We start from the raw sequence: 27,951 nt of genomic DNA on the forward strand, positions 1-27,951 counted from the left end.
TTTTGGTGTTCCATGTGTTATCCTGCCACTCCTCTGTGATCTGTAGCCACGCCCCTTGTTATCGTTGACACCTGTTTCTAGTTTAGTTCCCTTGTTATTCCTGAATTTAAACCCTGTGATTCATCTTCTCTGTGTTGGTCATTGTTCGTGAGTCATGGTGCTAAAAGTTCTTGTATTTATGCCTAAGGTGGAAATGCTGTTTTGTTTCTATGTCTTTGTTTAAGTATGTATTAGGATGCTCTGTTAGATGTTCGTAGTTGTGGTTTGCTGTATTGCTTAGTAAGGCCTGCACCAGTGGCAGAGGCCCAGGAGAGGCCTGTCCCCATGACCCGGAAGGGGTCATCAGCTCCTGTTCCCTAGGCCCCCCTGAGGCCTGCCCATGTTCCCGAGGCCCACCAGGGGCCTGCTCATGTTCCTGAGGCCCACCAGGGGTCTGCTCATGTTCCTGAGGCCCACCAGGGGCCTGCTCATGTTCCTGAGGCCCACCTTTGGCCTATTCCAGAGACCGCCCAGCCTGCTCCCAGGACTTCAAAAGCTTTGGAGATTCATAGGACTATGACTGATAGTAACGTTTTGTATGAATGTACGAATTCCTTGTCTATGTCCATGTTCCCTGCTCCAGTCCCTGGTTATGTGTTGGTCCCGGTCACATTACCGGTGTCTGGTTTTGATGTTTCTATACCAGTTGACATGTCTAGTCCTCATTTTGTCTCTTACCTTGTTCCTGTACCCATCCCTGCCACCCTGCGCATGGTTTCCTTGCCTCTTGTGTCTCTAGTCCTGTTTCCTCCAGCTCTGGCCCCGCTTCCACGGTTCCCGAGTCCCTCTGTCCCGCTCCTGTCCCTAGGCCTGCTCCTTGTTGGGTTTTGTCTTCCTCTCCTCCTCTGTCCTGTGTTACCTGTTCGGGCGGTTCAGTTTCTAGTGTTGCTCCCACATCAGTTTTTGTCCCTCGTCTCGTCCTGTTTCTGCATTTGCCCCTTTTTCCTCCATGTTGTCCGGTCTCTGTCCAGGTTCCTGGTCCTGGTCTTGTCCGGTCACTGCCTGTCATTGTCTGACTAGTTCACATTTGTGTTTTTGTGTCATGGTTTGGTTCTTCTATGTTTTGTCTAAAGGGGAAGTTCTGTCAAGTTCACCTCTGCCCCACCTGTCAGTCTGGTTGTGTTCTGTCTGGCCCCTCCTCTGACTCCCTGTCACTGCTTTGTTTTGGTGTTCCATGTATTCTCCTGCCACACCTGTCATCTGTAGCCACGCCCCTTGTAATTGTTGTCACCTGTTTCTAGTTTAGTTAGTTGTTAGTCCTGTATTTAAACCCTGTGTTTCATCTTCTCTGTGTTGGTCATTGTTTGAGTCATGGTGCTAAAACTTGTTGTATTATTGCCCAAGATGGAAATGCTGCTTTGGTTGCTAAGTCTTTGTTTAATTATGTGTTAGGATTGTTAGATGTTGATGTTTTGTTTTTAGTGTTTGTCCTGTCAATAAATACCTTAAATATTCGTACTTGTGTCCCACCACCTCCTACCCAACATGACCGTGTCTTTGAAGCTGGTGTTGCAGACTGCCCCCACCCTGGGCATCCCTGACCCAACACGACCTTACAGGCACACCGTGGATGAACAGAATGGCTGTATGACTTCTGTTCTCTTACAGAAACCTGTAGCTTATTGTTCATGTGATCTTGACCCTGTTGCAGTGGGACTTCCGTGGCCACAGCAGAGACGGTGGTGGCAGCGTCCAGAGACATTGTGGGTTATTCTACACTGACTATATTAGTCCCACACTGTTTCACTTCTGCTTCTTGAAAACATCACATCTGTCTCCACAGCGATGGCTGAATTACAACACTGTGTTGCATGACATGACCAACATCATTCAACGATACACTGTTCTTAATCCAGACACACTTTACCCACAGAGGATGATGGTGAACCTCATGATTGTGTTGCTGTAACTAACATGTTGTGTTCCCCTATGCTGGATCTCAAGGATGAACCTCTGGAAACCCGACTGCCCATGTTTACCTAAATTCATGTTTCCTTATTATGCCAAGTTGACCCATGAGAAGACCCGTGTGTCAAAAGGGGGATGATTCATCAACTAAAGACCCATTGGTTCACACACGGGTTCACTTATTACGCTCAGAAATATTGTCAGCAATGTGTAATATGTGCACAATGTGGGGAGGGGAACACAGATCCAACAAACAACACAACCAACACGTGAGAAACTGTTTGACCATTTACAGATGGATTTTTGTATAGCTCACACCAAGTGAAGGGAAAAAACTCTGCTTGGTAATTGTAGATATGTTTTCAAAGTGTGTTGAAGTTTTACCCACAGAACGGTAGAACTCAGATGGGCCAAGGCCCTGGTAAGAGAAATCATTCCCAGGTGACATGTCTAGTCCTCATTTTGTCACTTAGCTTGTTCCTGCACCCATCCTGCATTTACTTGGTGGGGCATTCCAAGTAAAATATTTAGGGATTGACATGAAATAACACTGCACCACCCAGCGAGCACTGGGGCTGTAGAGAGACAACACGGCAACTACGTAAGATGTGCAGAAACTAAACTGGGGTGGACCAACATCCTCCCCATTATTCTCATGTAAATGATCATATAGATAAGATAAAACATGACCTGAGCCCATTTTAAATTCTGTTTGGTACGCTGCGAAACACCAGAGTGGGTCCAGTGAGAGCACAAGCAGACACAACACAAGGAGACACAACACAAACAGACACAACACAAAGACACAACACAAACAGACACAACACAAGCAGACACAACACAAGGAGACACAACACAAACAGACACAACACAAAGACACAACACAAACAGACACAACACAAGCAGACACAACACAAACAGACACAACACAAGCAGACACAACACAAGCAGACACAACACAAGCAGACACAACACAAGCAGACAACACAAAAACACAACACAAGCAGACACAACACAAACAGACACAACACAAGCAGACACAACACAAAGACACAACACAAACAGACACAATACAAGCAGACACAACACAAGCAGACACAACACAAGCAGACACAACACAAAGACACAACACAAGCAGACACAACACAAGCAGACACAACACAAGCAGACACAACACAAAGACACAACACAAGCAGACACAACACAAGCAGACACAACACAAACAGACACAACACAAGCAGACACAACACAAGCAGACACAACACAAGCAGACACAACACAAAGACACAACACAGACACAACACAAACAGACACAACACAAGCAGACACAACACAAGCAGACACAACACAAAGACACAACACAGACACAACACAAAGACACAACACAAACAGACACAATACAAGCAGACACAACACAAGCAGACACAACACAAGCAGACACAACACAAAGACACAACACAAGCAGACACAACACAAGCAGACACAACACAAGCAGACACAACACAAAGACACAACACAAGCAGACACAACACAAGCAGACACAACACAAACAGACACAACACAAGCAGACACAACACAAGCAGACACAACACAAGCAGACACAACACAAAGACACAACACAGACACAACACAAACAGACACAACACAAGCAGACACAACACAAGCAGACACAACACAAAGACACAACACAGACACAACACAAACAGACACAACACAAGCAGACACAACACAAGCAGACACAACACAAAGACACAACACAAGCAGACACAACACAAGCAGACACAACACAAACAGACACAACACAAGCAGACACAACACAAGCAGACACAACACAAAAACACAACACAAAGACACAACACAAGCAGACACAACATAAACAGACACAACACAAGCAGACACAACACAAACAGACACAACACAAGCAGACACAACATAAACAGACACAACACAAGCAGACACAACACAAAAACACAACACAAAGACACAACACAAGCAGACACAACACAAAGACACAACACAAGCAGACACAACACAAGCAGACACAACACAAAGACACAACACAAGCAGACACAACACAAGCAGACACAACACAAAGACACAACACAAGCAGACACAACACAAACAGACACAACACAAGCAGACACAACACAAAGACACAACACAAGCAGACACAACACAAGCAGACACAACACAAGCAGACACAACACAAAGACACAACACAAGCAGACACAACACAAGCAGACACAACACAAGCAGACACAACACAAACAGACACAACACAAGCAGACACAACACAAGCAGACACAACACAAAGACACAACACAAGCAGACACAACACAAGCAGACACAACACAAACAGACACAACACAAGCAGACACAACACAAGCAGACACAACACAAAAACACAACACAAAGACACAACACAAGCAGACACAACATAAACAGACACAACACAAGCAGACACAACACAAACAGACACAACACAAGCAGACACAACATAAACAGACACAACACAAGCAGACACAACACAAGCAGACACAACACAAGCAGACACAACACAAGCAGACACAACACAAAGACACAACACAAGCAGACACAACACAAGCAGACACAACACAAAGACACAACACAAGCAGACACAACACAAACAGACACAACACAAGCAGACACAACACAAAGACACAACACAAGCAGACACAACACAAACAGACACAACACAAGCAGACACAACACAAAGACACAACACAAGCAGACACAACACAAGCAGACACAACACAAACAGACACAACACAAGCAGACACAACACAAGCAGACACAACACAAAAACACAACACAAAGACACAACACAAGCAGACACAACATAAACAGACACAACACAAGCAGACACAACACAAACAGACACAACACAAGCAGACACAACATAAACAGACACAACACAAGCAGACACAACACAAAAACACAACACAAAGACACAACACAAGCAGACACAACACAAAGACACAACACAAGCAGACACAACACAAGCAGACACAACACAAAGACACAACACAAGCAGACACAACACAAGCAGACACAACACAAGTAGACACAACACAAAGACACAACACAAGCAGACACAACACAAGCAGACACAACACAAACAGACACAACACAAGCAGACACAACACAAAGACACAACACAAGCAGACACAACACAAGCAGACACAACACAAGCAGACACAACACAAAGACACAACACAAGCAGACACAACACAAGCAGACACAACACAAAGACACAACACAAGCAGACACAACACAAGCAGACACAACACAAGCAGACACAACACAGACACAACACAAGCAGACACAACACAAGCAGACACAACACAAAGACACAACACAAGCAGACACAACACAAGCAGACACAACACAAACAGACACAACACAAGCAGACACAACACAAGCAGACACAACACAAAAACACAACACAAAGACACAACACAAGCAGACACAACATAAACAGACACAACACAAGCAGACACAACACAAACAGACACAACACAAGCAGACACAACATAAACAGACACAACACAAGCAGACACAACACAAAAACACAACACAAAGACACAACACAAGCAGACACAACACAAGCAGACACAACACAAAGACACAACACAAGCAGACACAACACAAGCAGACACAACACAAACAGACACAACACAAGCAGACACAACACAAGCAGACACAACACAAGCAGACACAACACAGACACAACACAAGCAGACACAACACAAAGACACAACACAAGCAGACACAACACAAGCAGACACAACACAAACAGACACAACACAAGCAGACACAACACAAGCAGACACAACACAAAAACACAACACAAAGACACAACACAAGCAGACACAACATAAACAGACACAACACAAGCAGACACAACACAAACAGACACAACACAAGCAAACACAACATAAACAGACACAACACAAGCAGACACAACACAAAGACACAACACAAGCAGACACAACACAAGCAGACACAACACAAGCAGACACAACACAAGCAGACACAACACAAACAGACACAACACAAGCAGACACAACACAAAGACACAACACAAGCAGACACAACACAAGCAGACACAACACAAGCAGACACAACACAAGCAGACACAACACAAGCAGACACAACACAAACAGACACAACACAAGCAGACACAACACAAAGACACAACACAAGCAGACACAACACAAACAGACACAACACAAGCAGACACAACACAGACACAACACAAGCAGACACAACACAAGCAGACACAACACAAACAGACACAACACAAGCAGACACAACACAAGCAGACACAACACAAAAACACAACACAAAGACACAACACAAGCAGACACAACATAAACAGACACAACACAAGCAGACACAACACAAGCAGACACAACATAAACAGACACAACACAAGCAGACACAACACAAAAACACAACACAAAGACACAACACAAAGACACAACACAAGCAGACACAACACAAAGACACAACACAAAGACAACACAAAGACACAACACAAGCAGACACAACACAAGCAGACACAACACAAAGAGACAACACAAGCAGACACAACACAAAGACACAACACAAGCAGACACAACACAAAGACACAACACAAAGACACAACACAAGCAGCCTGGTTGGCTGTGAAGATGTGTGAGCGTGTGGAGACACAAGGCTAGGGTTGAGCTGATAGACTAAAGGTGGAGCGGAAGCTACACCACCCGCCCCTCATTGTCTGGTCTGTCTCCCTTCTCCTTCACCCTGACTACGCCACCCCAAAGTTACTAGAGTGCTCAAATAAATTAGCTAAGAACAGTCAAACTCTACGCAAGGTTCATTACAAACATAAGACATTAAACAATATCACTAAAAGACAATACTGCGGATAAGGGCTATTAGAGTGTGAGTGATGACACCACTCTGCTCAAGCGACAAACACTCAATAACAAACGAACACAAATACGGCTCCCAAGGCAGCTTCACAACACACTAGACCAAACAAAAATGAATAAATCAGGTAAAACCAAACAAACAATACCCACTCCACAGCACACGCTCAACCAAAGAAAAGAAAACACAGCAAACCACTAGTATTAGGGCAGAGGTGGACAAATAACACAAACAATAAAAATAATAATCCAAAATACACACTGCAATAAACAAAATACACTCACCCCACACTTTGGCTCAGCAAGGGATCTAGTACCACAATTAACCCAAAAGTTTAGATCTTACACAATCAAGGCTAATATAATATATCCTAAAATACCTCTCAAATTCAAGTATAAAACAACAGATGGGAACGCAGTGCTCAGCCAACAGCCAGTCCTTACTCCTCTGAACGAGAGAAACTAGAGCCGTTAGATGCGTTGTGGTACAAAGAAATATAATTAACAAACCTCCAGCTTATTAAAAACCCAACATGGCGTTTAACATCAAAGATCCCACAAAATGAAGTTTGAATCAGCCAGGACACCTACCTGATAAATAGCCTTATCCTCTGACCCACAGTGTGGACTATTGGGCTAATAAGCTATAAGTAGTGCGCCACAGATCGGCTACGCTCTCCACCCGCCTAGACCAGGAGAAACTGTCCTCACCACGTCCAGATAACTACAACAACGTAGCTGACCATCAACACACCGACTGTACACAATCTACACAAACCCAATGACTAAACAGTGAGACACTCCACCGTTAAATACCGCTAGCAGAATCAGTGATGCTAGTACTTACCACCGCAAGGCTGGAAACATGCTTCGCAGTTCAAATGGACTCGCACATTTACTACTCACGTCGTGCCAGTGCTAGCCACACACAACAATCCACCAATCAACCCTCCCAGTTACGACCAGCAGAAATGACACCCGCACCAGCACCAAGGCTTTTATAGTCACTGTGTCACGTGCCATAAACGCTAATTAAACAAAGCAAACGTAAGAACCACCTCCTGCCTCTCAAACGCATGGGATGGCAGTGACAGACTCAACCCTACCACAGATGTTAGATTATTGTGTACAACTCTCTTCTACTCTGAACTCTGTCCACAAGCAGGTTAGAGAAGCACTCCCTGATCCCACCACCTGATCCCGCCACCGGTCCACTGCATGACATCCAACCCAGAGAATGAGAATTCAGGACTCTGAGGTGGAACAACCAGAGGTGGACAGGGCCCTTCCAAGTCCTCCTGGTGACGAGGATGGCCGTTAAGGTGACAGCGCAGACCACGTGGGTCCACGCCGGCCACTTTAGACGTGTGCCACAGCTGGTAGAAAAGAAGCCAGAAGAGTAGACTAATGGATCCTGACTTCACCCTGCATCCTGTGTGACTGTTTACGTTCTGGTAACACGTAAGCACTGAAGAAAGACATGGAGGGTGAAGGGGACCGAGTGGTAGAGAAGAAGAGATCCAGAAGAGTGGTGATGTGGTTGCTAGTGGGTTCAGTGACAATAGTAATTGATTTTATTGTGGAATAGTGGCAGTCATTTGGTGGAAAGCGCGTGAGAAGGAGACGTGAGGAGCACAGGGCGGGTCCACGTGACCCTAAGATCAACCACTTCTGGAAGTATGACAGCTTCACAGTAAAGAGTGTTAGACATTGACAGACCCTGTATAATGTGTGTCTTTCTCCCTCACACTGCAAAGAGGCTTTTTGTGTCCTCTAATACGACCAGCAGTGGGGAGGCCATGGTTACTGCCTGAAAGGTAACAAGTAACACAGGATATGAGAAGGCTAAAAAGTTTCTTTAGAATCACCCAATGGGATAGAATTAAAATGACCTGGAGTATGACATGACCCATTTTCCTTTATGTATTTACAGTGACGACAGTAATGGGATAAAAACCCCGACATCAAGAACCAGACTGAGTGTGTGTGTCAATACAAAGGGAGCAGCACCATCTCAGAGAGGTTTGACTAAGGAGCAGAGTGTTAACTCTCTCAACCTGAAGGGTGGCATGAACCTCACCTGGCAGAGGCTAGGCCGCTTGTTTATACAGACTATTGGATGTTGTGGGTTCCAGATGGAGTGGGCACCAATTGTATTTGTTGGTATTTGATTGGTATTGGTGGTATGGGCACCAACTGTATTTGTTTGTATTTGATTGGTATTGGAGTTGTGGGCACCAATTGTATTTGTTGGTATTTGATTTGTATTAGTGGTGTGGGCACCAACTGTATTTGTTTGTATTTGTTTGCTACAGACACAGAGAGGGAGATGGACACTAGTGACAATGGAAGCACAACTTATGGTTATTACTAATGAGGACCCCACACGACACAGGAGAAACCCAAGAAGTAACGTACAGGCTGTTTGCAAGGAACACCGATTAACTAGTGAATCCCAGGGATAGAAATAATGTTCAAAATGTATGGGGTGGGCAGCATTCGTAAGGATTTTGATGGTTCCTGGCCTCAGGAACATACCTCAGGAACATACCTCAGGAACATATCTCAGGAACATACTTCAGGAACATACCTCAGGAACATATCTCAGGAACATACCTGTAGCAGACATTAACCGGACGATGGACTCCGGGCGGGCGAAGAAGTCACACAACACACTGGGATACGGTGCTCTGCGTTGTTTATTCAGTTCAGTGTCCACGATGCTTCTCTCTGAGTGAGACATGGGGCAGAATCAGCACACGCACACACACGCACGCGCACACACATGCACACACACACACACGCACACAGACTCTGCTTCTCCCTCACTCTCTCTCTCTCTCTCTCCCGCCTGCACGAGGCATAAAACAGTGGATGACTCGACACCAATGTTAAAAGCGTTGTCTAACTCAGTTTAAAGTTTAGAAAGTTTAGTTTGAGTTTAGAAAGAGAGGTTCATATACATGTCAACTAGCGATGTAACTTCACACAGCAAAGTTTATATCTCTTAAACTTACTTAAAAGATAAGCTTCTAGACCTTTAAAGTGAGAAATTTACGGGAGAGCGCAAAACACCTGCTTACCAGTTCAGCATTCACGATGCTACTGGCGATTTTGCCGCAAAAGCACCGGATAGCTCAGACGTGTGTCGCACTACAACAAACAAGGGGGGGAACCCCCAAAAGGAACCATATACAAAAACCTTCTTTTTTCTTTTCTCAAAGTTTTAGCTTAACTTATAATTGAAGTTGTAATACAAAGCTTGGTGAAGTTCATAAAAAAAAATAAACATTCAAATATTCGAGCAAAAATGACTATTACCACGGCTACATTCCTCAGGAACATTCCTCTCATACCTCTTGAGTGTCCAGCAGTAGTTTGTCAACAACATTCTTTCCTCAGAATCACTCTCCCCTACTAGACTTAATGAAGTATGAATATACTATGAGTATACACCTTTTCATTCAGTCTCAGTCAGAGGGAGAGAGAGGGTGAGGTGGGGCAGTCATGGCTTGGTGGTAGGGAACTGGTCTTGTGACTGGAGGGTCGTGGGTTCAATTCCCAGGCCTGAGGCCATGACTGAAGTGCCCTTGAGCAAGACACATAACCCCAACTGCTCCCCAGGCTAGGGCTAGGGCTGCCCACCACAGACTCCTAGTAATCACTAGTGTGTGTGTGTACCACAGACTCCTAGTAATCACTAGTGTGTGTGTGTACCACAGCCCCCTAGTAATCACTAGTGTGTGTGTGTGTTAACTGCACAGATGGGTAAAAAGCGGAGGACAAATTTCGATTGCGGTGTAAAAAATCACAATTGATAAATATGGCACATTTACATTTTTTAGGTAGAGGGAGAGAGGGTGAGATAAAGGGAGAGAGAGGGTGAGGTAGAGGGAGAGAGAGGGTGTGGTAGAGTGAGAGAGAGGGTGTGGTAGAGGGAGAGAGAGGGTGAGGTAGAGGGAGAGAGAGGGTGAGGTAGAGGGAGAGGGTATGGTAGAGGTAGAGAGAGGGTGTGGTAGAGTGAGAGAGAGTGTGTGGTAGAGGAAGAGAGAGGGTGAGGTAGAGGTAGAGAGAGGGTGTGGTAGAGGTAGAGAGAGGGTGTGGTAGAGTGAGAGAGAGGGTGTGGTAGAGGAAGAGAGAGGGTGTGGTAGAGGGAGAGAGAGGGTGAGGTAGAGGTAGAGAGAGGGTGAGGGAGAGAGAGGGTGTGGTAGAGGGAGAGAGAGGGTGTGGTAGAGGGAGAGAGAGGGTGAGGTAGAGGGAGAGAGAGGGTGAGGTAGAGGGAGAGGGTATGGTAGAGGTAGAGAGAGGGTGTGGTAGAGTGAGAGAGAGTGTGTGGTAGAGGAAGAGAGAGGGTGAGGTAGAGGTAGAGAGAGGGTGTGGTAGAGGTAGAGAGAGGGTGTGGTAGAGTGAGAGAGAGGGTGTGGTAGAGGAAGAGAGAGGGTGTGGTAGAGGGAGAGAGAGGGTGAGGTAGAGGTAGAGAGAGGGTGAGGGAGAGAGAGGGTGTGGTAGAGGGAGAGAGAGGGTGAGGTTGAGCTAGAGAGAGAGAGAGAGAGAGAGGGTGTGGTAGAGGGAGAGAGAGGGTGGGGTAGAGAGAGGGTGAGGTAGAGGGAGAGAAAGGGTATGGTAGAGTGAGAGAGAGGGTGAGGTAGAGGGAGAGAGAAGATGAGGGAGAGAGAGGGTATGGTAGAGTGAGAGAGAGGGTGAGGTAGAGGGAGAGAGAGGGTGTGGTAGAGGGAGAGAGAGGGTGGGGTAGAGAGAGGGTGAGGTAGAGGGAGAGAAAGGGTATGGTAGAGTGAGAGAGAGGGTGAGGTAGAGGGAGAGAGAAGATGAGGGAGAGAGAGGGTATGGTAGAGTGAGAGAGAGGGTGAGGTAGAGGGAGAGAGAGGGTGTGGTAGAGGGAGAGAGAGGGTGAGGTTGAGGTAGAGAGAGGGTGAGGTAGAGAGAGAGAGAGAGAGAGAGAGGGTGTGGTAGAGGGAGCGTGAGGTAGAGGTAGAGAGAGGGTATGGTAGAGGTAGAGAGAGGGTGTGGTAGAGTGAGAGAGAGGGTGTGGTAGAGTGAGAGAGAGGGTGTGGTAGAGGGAGAGAGAGGGTGTGGTAGAGGGAGAGAGAGGGTGTGGTAGAGGGAGAGAGAGGGTGAGGTAGAAGTAGAGAGAGGGTGAGGGAGAGAGAGGGTGTGGTAGAGGGAGAGAGAGGGTGAGGTTGAGGTAGAGAGAGGGTGAGGTAGAGAGAGAGAGAGAGAGGGTGTGGTAGAGGGAGAGAGAGGGTGAGGTTGAGGTAGAGAGAGGGTGAGGTAGAGAGAGAGAGAGAGAGGGTGTGGTAGAGGGAGAGAGAGGGTGGGGTAGAGAGAGCGTGAGGTAGAGGGAGAGAGAGGGTGTGGTTGGGGTAGAGAGAGAGAGAGGGTGAGGTACAGTGAGAGAGAGGGTGAGGTAGAGGGAGAGGGTATGGTACAATGTTAATTTCGTTGACAAATAATTTTCGAACCTTTTTTTCATGACGAAAACGACGATAACTAAATAAAAACTATACGAAGGGATAAAAACGATGACGAAATTAATGGACATTTTTGTCAACGAATAAAAACGAGATGAAAATATTGGCCAGTGACGACATTCAATCAGATCTGATTTAGCTTTTGAGAAAGGTAGGTATAAGTTAATAAGAGATCCAACTGTAACTACTAACCGTCCAATCAGAACTAACGTCTTCACATCGCACAGAACCCGTTAGAACCAAACCAGCCTGTGAACTGTGGTCACTCATGAAATTCAACTCGACGTTAACTCTACAATGTCATGCTGGGAGAAAGATAAGAGGTGATATATGGACACATTTCTCCTTTGACTTTGATAAAAAGAAGACGGTGTGTAAACCATGTGTGACAATGATGTAGGGAAAAATACGACAAATGAAACGACATCTGCGGGCTATGGCATTGTATTTACGGCACCCAGTTTTATATAGAATGTAATATGTATTGTTCAGAACAGACTCCATATGTTTTCAGGTAGAGCGGGCCTACTGGTCATCAATGTTTTGTTATTCGTTATGCTCAATAACTATAAGTTCAGGTCAATAAAGTTGTTTGGAAATTTATTTGTTTTTGTATATATTGCACATACAAACAATAATATTCTGTAACTGGTTAATAAATGTTTCATTTTGTGCAAGTGTATATAATGACTATTACACCATTTATATTTTAGTCAACTAAGTTCTTTTGATAATTAGTTGACTAAATTCTAATGATAATTAGTTAGAAAATCCAATGACTAAATTATGACTAAAACTAAATGACATTTTAATCAAAAGACTAAGACTAAATCTAAATCAAAAATTGCTGTCAAAATTAACACTGGTGTGGTAGAGGGAGAGAGACACCGTGTGTCCAAACCGACAGTAATGTGGGGGCTTAATCATGTCTCTCCAGGCTGAGGACAGTGTGACATATTCTGACAGATTCAGACAGTTCTAACATACAACGGTAGACATCTGCTGATAAAATAGAGAACTTGAGCTAAATGAAGCACATTCTCCAGATCTGATCTAAAATGACCCAAACCACAACCCCAGAAGAAGAAGCAGCTAATGATCCTGACTTCCTCTCCCACTATCGCCTTTCCTTCTTTAACTCTTTCATGTACTTCTGTAACCCCGTTTAATAATTTGAGTCTTTCTGACAACACACTAAGATTATAACCGCTTGGTTAATTAATGATTTACAATAGATGGAATGGATTGTCTGATTGTCAGATAGGCCTAACTGCTATGAAATATCTGGACTGGCTAACAGTGTAGTGGGGGCACTGGAGGGTGTGCTGCATATATCAGTGTAGTGGGGGCACTGGAGGGTGTGCTGCGTCTATCAGTGTAGTGGGGGCACTGGAGGGTGTGCTGCATCTATCAGTGTAGTGGGGGCACTGGAGGGTGTGCTGTATCTATCAGTGTAGTGGGGGCACTGGAGGGTGTGCTGCATATATCAGTGTAGTGGGGGCACTGGAGGGTGTGCTGCATATATCAGTGTAGTGGGGGCACTGGAGGGTGTGCTGCGTCTATCAGTGTAGTGGGGGCACTGGAGGGTGTGCTGCATATATCAGTGTAGTGGGGGCACTGGAGGGTGTGCTGTATCTATCAGTGTAGTGGGGGCACTGGAGGGTGTGCTGTATCTATCAGTGTAGTGGGGGCACTGGAGGGTGTGCTGCATATATCAGTGTAGTGGGGGCACTGGAGGGTGTGCTGCGTCTATCAGTGTAGTGGGGGCACTGGAGGGTGTGCTGCATATATCAGTGTAGTGGGGGCACTGGAGGGTGTGCTGTATCTATCAGTGTAGTGGGGGCACTGGAGGGTGTGCTGTATCTATCAGTGTAGTGGGGGCACTGGAGGGTGTGCTGCATATATCAGTGTAGTGGGGGCACTGGAGGGTGTGCTGCGTCTATCAGTGTAGTGGGGGCACTGGAGGGTGTGCTGCATATATCAGTGTAGTGGGGGCACTGGAGGGTGTGCTGCATATATCAGTGTAGTGGGGGCACTGGAGGGTGTGCTGCATATATCAGTGTAGTGGGGGCACTGGAGGGTGTGCTGTATCTATCAGTGTAGTGGGGGCACTGGAGGGTGTGCTGTATCTATCAGTGTAGTGGGGGCACTGGAGGGTGTGCTGCATATATCAGTGTAGTGGGGGCACTGGAGGGTGTGCTGCGTCTATCAGTGTAGTGGGGGCACTGGAGGGTGTGCTGCATATATCAGTGTAGTGGGGGCACTGGAGGGTGTGCTGCGTCTATCAGTGTAGTGGGGGCACTGGAGGGTGTGCTGCATATATCAGTGTAGTGGGGGCACTGGAGGGTGTGCTGCATATATCAGTGTAGTGGGGGCACTGGAGGGTGTGCTCCATCTATCAGGGCATCACACTCCTCCCATGAGCTGTATGTGGGGGTACGGGAGAAGACCTAGACCAGGGCGGTCAAACTCAAGTGCAGCACCGGGGGCCAAAACTCCAAACAGACTTTAGTTCGCGGGCCAAACTTCTCCTTTAACTCTTCTACTCTCTGTAGCTTCTGGTCCACACAGGTTTTTCAGCTTGTCCTGATGTTTTTCTGGAAGTGCCGTTCTATCCTTAATTACAGCCACATTAGCTCCATTAGGATGGATGGATGGATGGATGGATGGATGGATGGATGGATGGGCGGACGGATGGACGGATGCTATGACCAATATATAGCAACACATCATCCCTCCCCCTTACAGTGATTAATGTTTAATTTTAACCTTTACCAAATATTAATAATTCATTTGTAGGCTACATCTACAGATGAGATACCATATATTCAGAGGATTCAAAATTACTCAAGGATCCTGCAAGTTAATGTAATGCAGTCATGTACCAGCAGGTGGCAGCATGCACTCACCAGCACAGTAGATGTCAACAGTACACTTGAATTACGTTTACAGAACTGCTGTTCTTACCAGATACACCTGGAAATATTATGATTTGCTCAAACTGTCATGGAGACGAAAAAAGAGCTAAATGCTTCAGGTATTCCAGGCTGGTAAAGGTGTATATAGGAAACAAGTACCTGCCCTTAACCCAGACACCCCGAAACCGAGGGAGAGGATTCTCTAAGTTACAAAATACATAAATGAAGTACATAAAATACATACATAAAGAGTACAAATAAAAAAATAAGTAAACGTCGATAACAAAATCCTAAACATTTCAGTCACCGGTAGGTGGTAGAATATTACCGTATTTCAAATTTCTCCATATAATAGTTGGGTACGGCACACCTGGTAACACTGTCAGTATTCTGTCAGTATTACTCAAACGATTAATATTTGTTGATAACGCTAAAATAAGACAAATTAGGTTTAATTTGTGGGAAATTTAACTGCACAATAAAAGCAAATCACTCAAAGCATGACTTATAAAAAGTACATTGAAAACCGAAAATTGGAGTGGGTTTGATTAATTGGAGTGTCAAAACAAACAATTAAACTTAGAAGTGAATTTCTCGCCATATTCTACATAAAATAATCGTAATTAATAATCTGACTAACTGCGCGTGAGCGTTATGGGCGCATGCGCGTACACCAAGCCCCCCCCCAACCCCCCCAACCCCCCCGCACGACCCTCTGCAGGGCTGTTTCACATTAGAATGACACAAACTCATTAATGATGGCGAGAGACAGACCGGGCAATCAAATAAATATGATCGCTTCTAGTCATTACCGACGTGCTTATCTGGTAAGACCCATTTTATAATGGTTTTATTATTAGTATTGTTTATTATTGCTTTATTTTTTCATTTTAAATATTTCTGCACATAAAATGTAGATTTGACTCAGATTTAGGCCCAATAAGTGATTGTTTAATTTTCATTTCTTTTCATTTATTTTATTATCTTTCCGCTGTGCCCAGTTGCTGCTCCTCAGTACGGTATCTGGCTGGCATGACCTGGACAACAGCGAGTATGACTGCTGGCCTCTGGACAAGCCCGACGAGGTCAACATGATCGACTGTGGAGGTTTGTTCCCGCAGACATCTGTCTCCTCTAATATCTACAGTATATCATCTTTCCCTAACATGGTCATTAACGTGTTGCGTATGTACAGGTTCACAGACTGCTCCGAATAGTGTAACCTGGTGCATTAATGAGACCACTCGTCTAATAGTCCATATTAAGTAGTAACAGCACCGGCTCTCAAGAGCTGATCAAACAGAGCATCTCTGCTCTTACACGGCCTCTCCGGGGTGTGTGTGTGTGTGTGTGTGTGTGTGTGTTTGTCCGCAGGGTTGGAGATGGCCTGGGTGCTGCGTCCTCCGGAGAAAGTTTTGACTGGCGAGGACTTTAATGTTATTTACTCGGTAACCGTCAGAGATGAATTCTACCAGTGGGCCGTGGACAACAACATTTTCGTACACAGGTACACTCTCTCTCTCTCTCTCCTCCCATCTCTTTTTTCTGTTGTTGTTTTGATTGGGCAGTGAAGTGTTGTTGTTGTTGTTGTGTGTGAGGGTTGTAGAGTGTTCTGGTTGTGTGTGTGAGGGTGGTAGAGTGTTCTGGTTGTGTGTGTGAGGGTAGTAGAGTGTTCTGGATGTGTGTGTGAGGGTTGTAGTGTGTTCTGGTTGTGTGTGTGAGGGTTGTAGTGTGTTCTGGTTGTGTGTGAGGGGGTTGTAGAGTGTTCTGGTTGTGTGTGTGAGGGTTGTAGTGTGTTCTGGTTGTGTGTGTGAGGGTTGTAGTGTGTTCTGGTTGTGTGTGAGGGTGGTAGAGTGTTCTGGTTGTGTGTGTGAGGGTTGTAGTGTGTTCTGGTTGTGTGTGTGAGGGTAGTAGAGTGTTCTGGATGTGTGTGTGAGGGTTGTAGTGTGTTCTGGTTGTGTGTGTGAGGGTTGTAGTGTGTTCTGGTTGTGTGTGAGGGTTGTAGTGTGTTCTGGTTGTGTGAGGGTTGTAGAGTGTTCTGGTTGTGTGTGTTCTGGTTGTGTGTGTGAGGGTTGTAGTGTGTTCTGGTTGTGTGTGTGAGGGTTGTAGAGTGTTCTGGTTGTGTGTGTGAGGGTTGTAGTGTGTTCTGGTTGTGTGTGAGGGTTGTAGTGTGTTCTGGTTGTGTGTGTGAGGGTTGTAGAGTGTTCTGGTTGTGTGTGTGAGGGTGGTAGAGTGTTCTGGTTGTGTGTGTGAGGGCAATAGAGTGTTCTGGTTGTGTGTGTGAGGGTTACTCTGGGTTCCCAGGGCGATCACCGATCCAGCTGAAGCGAGACGTTTCTGTGAGCAGCACGACTGTCCAACCAACTGGAAAGACGCAAATGGAGAAAACTGCTGCATTCATCACGCCAACATCCACTCCTGCCCCATGGGTTACATGGTACACACACACACACACACACACACACACACACACACACACACACGCTTGCCTTAGGATTACCTGGTTATCTCTCCTTCACCCTCTATCTATTTTATACTGTTCTGATTGGACATAGGGCTAAGTAATATGTCAGTGTGTGGGATGCCTGCTCAGCATTTTTGTAATGTGATGTATCCAGAAACTCGTCTATCTTCAGGTCTGCTTCAGCGTTCCACAACGCGTCTTCACATCAGGCGGTGCTGCTGTTTAAAGTGCTGCTATATCAAAAATGTAGATGCAGATTGCAGTAATTTCTTTATTTTGCTTTGTCTTTATTTTGCTTTGATTTCACTCTCTTTATTTCTGTGTGTGTGTGTGTGTGTGTGTGTGTGTGTGTGTGTGTGTGTGTGTGTGTGTGTGTGTGCAGAAAGCCGCAGATGAGAGGATTTGTGGTCCTTGGATTCCTGATGACGGCAGAATTTTTACACATACAATCTCCACATCAGGGAAAATGACACAGACTAACTGGTCTGCCAGGGTGTGTGGAAGAGCTTGTTCATCCTCATTCATCCTCATCCCCCTGACTAAAACTCCATTACCCACAATGCTTTTCTCCTGTGTAGGTGGTGCTGTTCCACGAGGGCCTGACGTCCCTGATCGCTCACATCCGCGTGGGGAACATGCAGGTGGCCCTGGAGGCCAAGTCCACCGTCCTGCCCATCATCAGTACTGTAGCCCCGCCCCTTTTTCCGCCTCCCACTCATACCAACATATAGCGAGAGAGCTTGTAGTGCTGAGAAAATGCTGGATAAACCAGAAGAACCTCCAAAACATTTTGCTTTGTAAACTGGTAGAACTGTGTGTGTGTGTGTGTGTGTGTGTGTGTGTGTGTGTGTGTGTATGTAGTGTGTGTGGACGGTGTGTGTGAGGAAGAGGAGAGATGTTGTACATGTCCTGCTGATTGTGGGGTGTGTGTGTGTGTGTGTGTGTGTGTGTGTGTGTGTGTGTGTAGTGTGCGGGGACGGTGTGTGTGAGGAAGAGGAGAGATGTTGTACATGTCCTGCTGATTGTGGGGTGTGTGTGTGTATGTGTGTGTGTGTGTGTGGGTGTGTGTGTGTAGTGTGCGGGGACGGTGTGTGTGAGGAAGAGGAGAGATGTTCTACGTGTCCTGCTGATTGTGGGGTGTGTGTGTGTGTGTGTGTAGTGTGCGGGGACGGTGTGTGTGAGGAAGAGGAGAGATGTTCTACGTGTCCTGCTGATTGTGGCGACTGTCCTCTAAGCGCTTCAGTTCGTGCTGCTATCGGCCTCACTGTAACCACCGTCATCATCAGCTTCTTCATCACCGCAATGGTGAGAACAGATATCAGACATACACACACACACACATACACACACACACGCACACACACACACACACGCACACACACACACACACACGTTCATGTTTGTTATTCTGTGTTTGTAGTGGTTCAGATACCAGAAACAGAAGTTGCTGTGGGATGAGAGCTGGATCATTGACTTTGATAATATTAAACAAGGTAAATGTGTGTGTGTGTGTGTGTGTGTGTGTGTGTGCGTGTGTGTGTGTGTCAAGTCAAGTTTATTTATATAGTGCTTTTTACAACACATGTTGTCACAAAGCAGCTTTACAATCGTATGGGTCCAGATCCCTAATGAGCAAGCCAAAGGTGACAGTGGCAAGGAAAAACTCCCTATGATGGTGGGGATTAGGAAGAAACCTCGGGAGGACCAAGACTCAAAAGGGAACTCATCCTCCATTGGGCAGCCCGCTAGCACAAGTCCATATTTGTGGACAAAAGGTGGTTCTACAGATGAAGTTAAGGTTCTTGTTCCCCGGCCAAGTAGTCACAGTCCCTTCAGTGCAGATGGTGAGCCTCAGGTAGGAGCTAGCATCAGCACGTCCTCTTGTGGCAATGGCACATTCAACACCGGCATCGGTGCATCCACCAGCAAGCCAGACCATCTCCCAGGTGCTTGTAGGTGTTTGCATGCAATCGTCTTGGGTAGAGGCATGCAAAAAGACAACACAGACTGAGTGGACATGAATTTAAACCACCATTGATTGAAATGTACAGAGCTCACATGCCAGTGATGAGCATGTGGCTCCGGCAGGCTAATCTATAGCAGCATAACTAAAGGGAGGGGTTCAGAGGTGACCACAGGCATGAGGGCTCACTGAGACATTGCTTTCCAGTCAAGTCAGTCACAAATAGAGTGATGCCAAGACACAGCTGGATGACAGCATCAACATCTCAGATCACCAGAAATCTCAACGTCTGGGGGCCCCCAAGCCCCTACACCTTACAAGGGGAATATTAGCTGAAGGCTTGATTAAATAGGTGAGTCTTAAGTCTAGGTTTAAAGATTGGAACTGTGTCAGAATCTCGGATTGGAGCTGGAAGGCTATTCCATAATTGGGGGGCTTTAAAGGAGAAAGCTCTGCCTCCGGCTGTAGTCTTACAAATTTTTGGAACTAGGAGAATTTTGGGAGCGCAAAGGGCGAGATGTAGTGCACAATGAGTTCACTCAGATATTGGGGCATGTGTGTGTGTGTGTGTGTGTGTGTGTGTGTGTGTGTGTGCTGGTTGCAGATGTTTGCTGCGCCTCCTGCAAATCTCAGAATTTCATAAGTCATAAAAACACAAACATTTCACTTGAGACAGTAAGCTAATTACCATATGAATTTCCCCAAATTGATTGACTGCTCAAATCTGCTCGAAAGGGGACCAAATACAGCTGTTAGCTCGTAAACACACCTGTACTGATAGCAGCTCCTGTCTGCAGAATAATCAAGGTTTTTCCACATATGATGTGTGTGTATGTGTGTGTATGTGTGTGTGTATGTATGTGTGTGTGTGTGTGTGTGTGTGTGTGTGTGTGTGTGTGTGTGTGTGTGTGTTTATGTGCATGTGTGCGCGCGTGCGTGTATGTGTGTGTGTGTGTGTGTGTGCGTGTATGTGTGTGTGTGTGTGTGTGTGTGTGTGTGTGTGTGTGTAGACTATGTTGCCAGGGCTGCTATGGGCAGTATCATCAGTGTTCCTGCAGTAAACAGCGATTCAAACGCCAGCTGTGTAACAGCACTCAACTCCTGTAACGGCATTCCTACGTCCCGCAAACAGCTGTACACACTCACCGGCATCTAGTGAGAACACACACACACACACACACACACACACACACACACACACACATGAACTAGCACAGATGTTTATCCCCTTTTCCATTTCCCATTTTTCCAGTGATGGACGCACCGTCGCCATCAAGAAGATTAAAACAAAGACATTCTCCCTCTCCAAAACCATCCGGCAGGAAGTAAAGCAGGTCAGGTATGACATCTACAACAACCTTCACACACGGCTCTCGGAACATCTCAGAGGAATCAACTGTAAGGGTGCTGAACGTGGCATTGACATAACACTGGTATCTCCTGAGTTAACGCTGCTATGTCCTGAATTAACACTGCTATCTCCTAAGTTAATGATGGTATTTCCTGACCAGGGGTGGAAAGAAACAAATTACATTTACTCACGTTACTGTAATTGAGTACTTTTTTATGAGTAATTTGTAATTTTCGGAGTAGTTTTTGAAATATGTAATTTTTACTTTTACTCAAGTAAATTTTGACCTAAGTAGTTTTACTTCACTACATTTTAACCTCCTCACGTTACTGAATAAAAAAATATTGATTGTGAAAAATTAAATGTGAGCAGAAATGTAAACTTCTGAGTCCTGGAACTGAAAGTCAATTGCGTTGTCAGGGCTGGCTCAGCTGCCACTCCTCCTAACAACACTAGAGGCACCCGAGTCAGTCCTAGACTCTCCAGGCACAATCAGCAATGATCCGTTTTAGCTGTCTCTATCAGTCCCCCCAGGATTTCGCGGGCCTTTTTTGTGATTGTTGCGGGCTACAATGTTTGATGTTGCGGGTGTTTTTCAAAAAAATTGCGATGGAAGTTGTGGTGTGTTTTTGCTTTTTGTGAGTACATTGCAATAGGGAGTAAATGTTGTATGGTTTCCTCTATTTAGTAGTCCATTTTAATTATCTATTTACCTATTTATTCAGGGTTGCCAACTTTTCAAGATCGCTTGGAGTGAGATTTGAACCTGAAGGGGGTGGCAAACATTAATTGTTGACGGGGGGGGTGGGGGGGGAGTTAGCGAACGTAAGTTGTTACCAGGCGGCCTGTAAAATGGATATAATAATTAAGTATTATATCGAGATCGATCGCCAGTGGTTGGCGCCAGAGCGAACTAGTAACTCATAGATATGGATCAGAGATAAATGTGTGTCTCACGCTCAATGCGTGAGAGTTGGCAACTCTGATTTATTTATTTATGGGTATTATGCTTCTTATAAAACCCCTGGTTTTAACACTTTAAGCAATGATTTTATTTCTCTTACTCTATAGTTTGGGCAGGAATGATCCCTCTCAAGTTGTGTATGCCCTGCCCACTGAAACACAGGTGTTGGGACAGAGAATGCACAATGATCCCTCTCACTTTCTTGAAATGATCACTCGAAGTGCAACAGCTCCGTGGCAGAAATGGACTTTCCGTCTCTTAAAAGACTATGAAAAATCACTTGGAGTGGATGGGCTGGTGCTACAAATGTTAAACTTGTTGGAAATACATGTATGAACCCATCGTTGTGAAACAATAAGACACTTAAAAAAAAAAAAACAGTTTATCCCCGCTTTCATGTAGTGTACCGGGATACTGCTTTTCCCGATCTTTTTGCCGTTATTTTCGTCGCTCATGCTGCTTTCAGTCTGCTCCTCTTGAACGTATATACGGAAATAAGGCGGGAGTTTGTCGACGTCACATCAAGACAACATCAGTGATTGGTCAAATTTGCGGGAAAGTTGCGGTGATTGGCTGAAGTTGCAACACCGCCCTGAATTCGCGGGGTTTGCTTGAAGTTGCGTTGAAGTTGCAAATCGCAACATCGCGACTTTCTGGAGGGTCTTCTCTATGGCTTCTTAAGGAAACGGATCACTGTTGAATTGTTTTGGTTCGCCTTCACGTCCTCAGCCCTTTCTCTGGTTGCGTTTCTTGTGTATAGGTGTCTCGCCATCTTATGCTCTCTCTCTTATCTCTCTTGCTTTTCTACTACTTATTTGAGTAACTATCTCCTGCGCTGCTTACTATCCTACCTCAAGTTTTCCCCCTGCTTTATCTCTTCCTATCCGTTCTTCGTTTATTTTGGGAAGGGTTTTTGTTTCGTCGTGGCATTCTGCCTGCTGCCAGTTACTTCCCCTGGAGTCCTAAGTTATGTTTTCTCGCGTAGAGATTTTTTCGCGACTTTTCTGTTGCATTTTTCTCCCATGTGTTTGTGGTCGAGTTTTTCTCGCGTTAAGTTTTCTCCGCGTCGTATTTGTTGCATTGTCTCCCGTGTGTTTTGCAGTCAAGTTTATTTTATACGCATTGAGTTTATTCCGCGTGTGATTGGTTTTGCTGCTTATGTTTTGTGTGTGTGTGTGGACCAGAGACCGTATATATAATGGACGGTACGTCACCGTTGACTCCCATTGTGAATTTTTGAAGCTACCAAGATGGCCATCATGGACGCTGCCATCTTGGATGCGCTTGCGCAGTAGATGAAAATTGGAGCCAGAGCATGTGCATTAGAACCGGTAGGCAGGACAGTATCTCCGCCCCAACTGATCACATTCATTAGGATACGCCCACCAGTATAGATGGGGTCGCACATACGGACTGTGCTTCACTTAACTTGACTTTCAGCGGAATCTTGCTACGAATTACAAATTGCTGTACGATGACGACTGAAATGACCTACACTACTCTTTTAAGTACACATTTCACTTATCTAATCGTAAGTTCAAATATATGACTTAGTATTATCTAGGTAACATGAATTGCAGTTATTAAGCTAATTAACCAACCTTAAATAACTGACTGTACTGTACGTGTGTTAGCTAAAATAAGCTCAGATAAACTAGCGGAGTTAACCTCTGCTGTGTTTAGCTTTTACCATTTCTAGCTAGCCAATTTTTTATTCATTAAGCTAATGTTAATCCGAAGTGTTGGCTAGCTAGCTATGTAAGTTTAGCTCGTAAAATTGACTAGAGAGCTAGATCTAAAGTTAGATCGCTAACATAGCAAATGGTAACTTACTGAAGTGGAATGGCAGTGAGCTAACTAAGTTATGACAATGTAATGTAATGTAAGGTAATGACAAAAAGAAGAGTCATCCTTCAGTTTTCGGGGATTCGGTTATTCGCGCATTTCCCGCCAATAGCGCATGCTATTAACTATGATATGAAGTATTAGTATTGGTGTTGGTTATTCGTTGTTTTCCACATTTGCAGGATCTTGAGCTCTTAACCCTCGAAGGAAGAATCATTCTAAACAACTCTTGTTAGCTAGCTAGCCTGCTAAATGGACAGAGTTAATGTAGGCTATTGGTTAAACACAATTTGGAAGCTGGACAACTCAAAATAACTTCCTTGTTATGGTACACTTTGTAGCCTTTTTTCCTTCTGTTTCTTGTTAAATGAGTTATACTTTTTTGTTTTCAGAAACACAAAACTGTAATGCAATATGTTTATCTACGTGTCCCACAATTTGGATTCTGGGGGACAGCTATATCCGTCGCGGGGAAGAGGGAGCGAGGAGGACCATTGGCATCCATCTTGGCCTGAATGCTCAGGTTCGCTGGTTATGCAGCGGTGGAATGCAGTGGCGGTCCCTCATTCCTTATTTCCACCAGTCCCTTAGAGGAAGAAAAGCCCCAGATATCCTGCTCATCCACTGTGGCGGCAATGACCTGGGTCACCTGAGAAGCCTGGAGCTTGTTGTAGCAATGAAGCAGGACCTGCATGATGTCCACCAGCAGTTCCCTCAGATGAAGATCGTCCTGTCTGACATCACCCAGCGACGCCAGTGGAGATCTGCTAATCCAAGGAAAATTAACAAAACAAGAAAATGGGTGAACGTTGTGATGGCTAACTTTGTGTCAGAAGTTGAGTTATAGTACATCATACTCACATTTTATTAGAAACTCCTGGACTCTTTTTAAATGATGGCGTTCATCTGACCCCTATGGGAACTGATATATTTTTTAATGCATTTGCTTACTGTTTGAATGCTTTAATTCAGACAAATGTCTAGCTATTTTAGTGTAAATTTCAAATTGGGGTGTTTTTATTATACTATTTTAAAATTTATTCATTTGTTTCTTATCTTCTTAATTACTTGTTTATGATGATTAATTTTAATTACTTTCATTAATTGTTGCATACCACACTTTTATCATTACCAAAATTGTCAAATACTTATACAAATCATACTAGAAATTGGATACGATACATTAAAGTTAGTAGTCTTGCTTTCACTGACTTGAGTCAGTGAAAGCAATATATTTGTTAATTCGTATTTCTACATGTGCATTTTAAAATTTGCTTATAATCTTTTTTATTTACCTTCTTAAGCTGATAGACATGCAGTTAATCACTTTTGATGTTACTGTTATTTGTAACAAACCTTAACACATCAGTTCTGCAATAACTGGCCTGGCTTAGTTCAAAGCCCACTCACGTCAAGGTGCAGGCCAAGAGTGGGGCACAAGACAAGACATACTTCAACACACCAGAGGTGATTAGCAACTACTCACTGTCCCCACCTCTGACAATCCAATGCCACACACACATATATTAACAGAGATAGCAAGACCCACAGACATATATATTGCGTGACATGTAAAGTGTAATAACATTGAAAAAAGAAATGAAACATATTTGAACAGATATATTTTGTATAATGTAAAAAGCAACTTTAACAGGTTTTTGATGGATTCAACAGTAACTTGAACTTCCATTTTAAAGATAAAAAATAAACAGTAACAGTTTAATGTTGATTGTATATTGTACTTCCTCCACTGCAGCCTCATTTTCCCTTTTCAGGGTATTTGGCGACTGTATTATGTAGTTGTGCTCACTACTGATACAACTATCTGTCGGTAATTCTACATAACTGTGATCTTGCATAATATCATTCTGACAAAAGTTAATCTTGACAGAATCTCTGTAATTTGCAGCAGAGATCACATTGGCATTGTTGCTCTGTACATCCATATTAAACTCATTTCCTCCTGGTGCACTGTATGCAGAAGGTGAGGAATCACTTACCTCTGCATCACTACTTACCAGAGTCCTGCACTTTTCTAGTGGTTTCTCACACAGCCTCACAAAACTTTTGTTAGTTTGTTAACATCAGATAATATATCATTAGCAGCTAACCAAATATCAAAATAAGGCACTTGGCTAGGTTAGTCAAGTTACAGAAAAAAATCCCAACTCAACCAGATGGTCTGTTAGAAATAAGCCACCTAGCTAGTTACTACTGAACAAAGATATTGTTTCACTTAAAAAATGTAAAAGTGAAAAAAAGCTATTGGCTAACAGCCAAATATAAAAAGCCTGGTTAGTTTGATGAGGTTTAATGTGAATGACTTCAACTATATATACATATATATATACGGTCTCTGGTGTATACACACAGACACACATGTAAACACGGTCAGGTTTGGTGTCGATTTTGAAAAGTGAATCAACGTTGATATGCCAACGTCGTTTCAACATCATACATTCAACCTTGAATAAACCACAAAACTCACGGTCATGATGCTCAAAATTGCATGGGAGAGAGGAAAAAAAAACAACTGTATGCCACCACACAACCTCTCAGGTGCTTACTTGAGGGATTTAGCCATCGTGTCCATTGCCTCCTGTTGTGTGATTTTGTGTGTGCTGATAACAGTATCTAAAGAGGAAAAGCAAACGTCATACTGTACATCTTGTGTACAGTGCCAACAATTTTTTTACATCTAAATTTGTAACAATATTGAATTTTCATCCACTCATTTCAAATTTTTGCTCATGCTAGCTAGTCAGGCATCCTCACAACACCTAGCCAGGAAAGCTAACCAGCTAGCGTTACTGGGGTTGCCTGTTTTAGTAACTCTATGTGTAATTAATAATATTATGCTCCTCAGGTATTGACTAAACTTTGACTTTGCTTACCGTAACTTAAACCTGCAAGGCCTGACACATGAAATAATAATAATTAAAAATTCCAATTTATTCAAAATCATACCTTTATTTTTAACCTTTAACTAAAAATCACAATTTTGTAATTTTAAAAATTTTGGATAACATATATCCTTAATGTATCACATATGGTACAATAGGAATTTGCATTTATGTATGGAGTTTAACATTATATAAAACAATGTGTCTGTCATTTCTCTTTCATATATTTCATGGCGTCAGTTGAAACTTTGTTGTTTTTATTAAAAAACAGATTTCATGAAGTTAACAAAAACATTTTCAAAGAAGTCTCTTTGTTTAAAAATGTATCAAGGAACATGACATGGAGCTGAGGAGAACAACTGCTCCAGTGAACTTTGACCTATTCATGAACCATGATTAGTTTTTCTCATTGCAGTTAAAGAAATTTCCTTCCTGCTGATCTGCACACACCGTGTTTTATTTAGCATGGCGGTAAGCATAAAAGCAGTTCCGATCTTTGTTCAGGCAAAGATGTACTTTCCATTTTCACAGTACACATAGGAGAAATGTGTGCTGGTGCAGTACTTGCATCTTTGGCGGGTTTCCCATGTGGGGAAATGATCGATTCTGTCTCTTCTCACATCATAAGGCACACTGGCTGATAGCCTCTTGCGAGGTGGAGGTGGTGGTGCTTCTGGAGAGAGTGCTGGCCTGCCACTTTTTTTTTGCCTTGATCTGCAGAGATGTTGCCACATAAGCATGAAATCGCCGTAGTGCCATTGGTTCTTTGTTGGGATTTAGAGTCTGCTGATGTCGCCGATAGAGGTTCCATGCATTGATGAGTGTAATTGTGATGGTGTGCCACCAGATGTACACGTACCATCGTCGAGACTTGAAGTTGAATTTATACAGAGCAGACAGCATGTCAAGGAGATTGACGCCTCCCATGAACCTGTTGTACATTTCAACAATAGCTGGCCTTGGAACCACAATGTGTGTTTTAGATTTCCGGTCCCATCGTTTCACACTTCCAATTGGTTCTGTACCAACATAAGAAGAAATGAGGTTCACAGGCTTGTTGTCCATCCACCGTACAATGATGGTGTTGTTTTGATTGACTCTGTAGTCAAATGAGCCTCTTCAAAACATTTCAAACCGTTTCATTGCCTGATGTTGTCTTCCTGGTTATTA

General features: G+C 44.2%; 1 protein-coding gene and 1 long non-coding RNA gene across 2 annotated transcripts in view; one reads left to right on the forward strand and one right to left on the reverse strand.

Moving 5' to 3' along the window:
- Nucleotides 1–10,021, reverse strand: part of LOC143486784 (uncharacterized) — a 29,446-nt gene extending 19,425 nt beyond the window's left edge. Inside the window, exons 1-2 of the long non-coding RNA XR_013123677.1 lie at nt 9,968–10,021; nt 9,501–9,614 (exon numbers count right to left, since the gene is read on the reverse strand). This is a non-coding gene — a long non-coding RNA (uncharacterized LOC143486784). The remainder of the gene's footprint in view (nt 1–9,500; nt 9,615–9,967) is intronic.
- A 6,049-nt stretch (nt 10,022–16,070) lies between these two features.
- Nucleotides 16,071–27,951, forward strand: part of LOC143486761 (atrial natriuretic peptide receptor 1-like) — a 24,718-nt gene continuing 12,837 nt past the window's right edge. Inside the window, exons 1-10 of the mRNA XM_076986168.1 lie at nt 16,071–16,118; nt 16,293–16,398; nt 16,666–16,798; nt 17,596–17,728; nt 18,138–18,248; nt 18,334–18,436; nt 18,915–19,060; nt 19,176–19,248; nt 20,729–20,873; nt 20,971–21,057. Coding sequence (XP_076842283.1) covers nt 16,083–16,118; nt 16,293–16,398; nt 16,666–16,798; nt 17,596–17,728; nt 18,138–18,248; nt 18,334–18,436; nt 18,915–19,060; nt 19,176–19,248; nt 20,729–20,873; nt 20,971–21,057 — 1,073 coding nt within the window. The 5' untranslated portion in view covers nt 16,071–16,082. The remainder of the gene's footprint in view (nt 16,119–16,292; nt 16,399–16,665; nt 16,799–17,595; nt 17,729–18,137; nt 18,249–18,333; nt 18,437–18,914; nt 19,061–19,175; nt 19,249–20,728; nt 20,874–20,970; nt 21,058–27,951) is intronic.

Source organism: Brachyhypopomus gauderio, unplaced genomic scaffold, assembly GCF_052324685.1.
Source record: "Brachyhypopomus gauderio isolate BG-103 unplaced genomic scaffold, BGAUD_0.2 sc45, whole genome shotgun sequence".
NCBI lineage: Eukaryota > Metazoa > Chordata > Actinopteri > Gymnotiformes > Hypopomidae > Brachyhypopomus > Brachyhypopomus gauderio.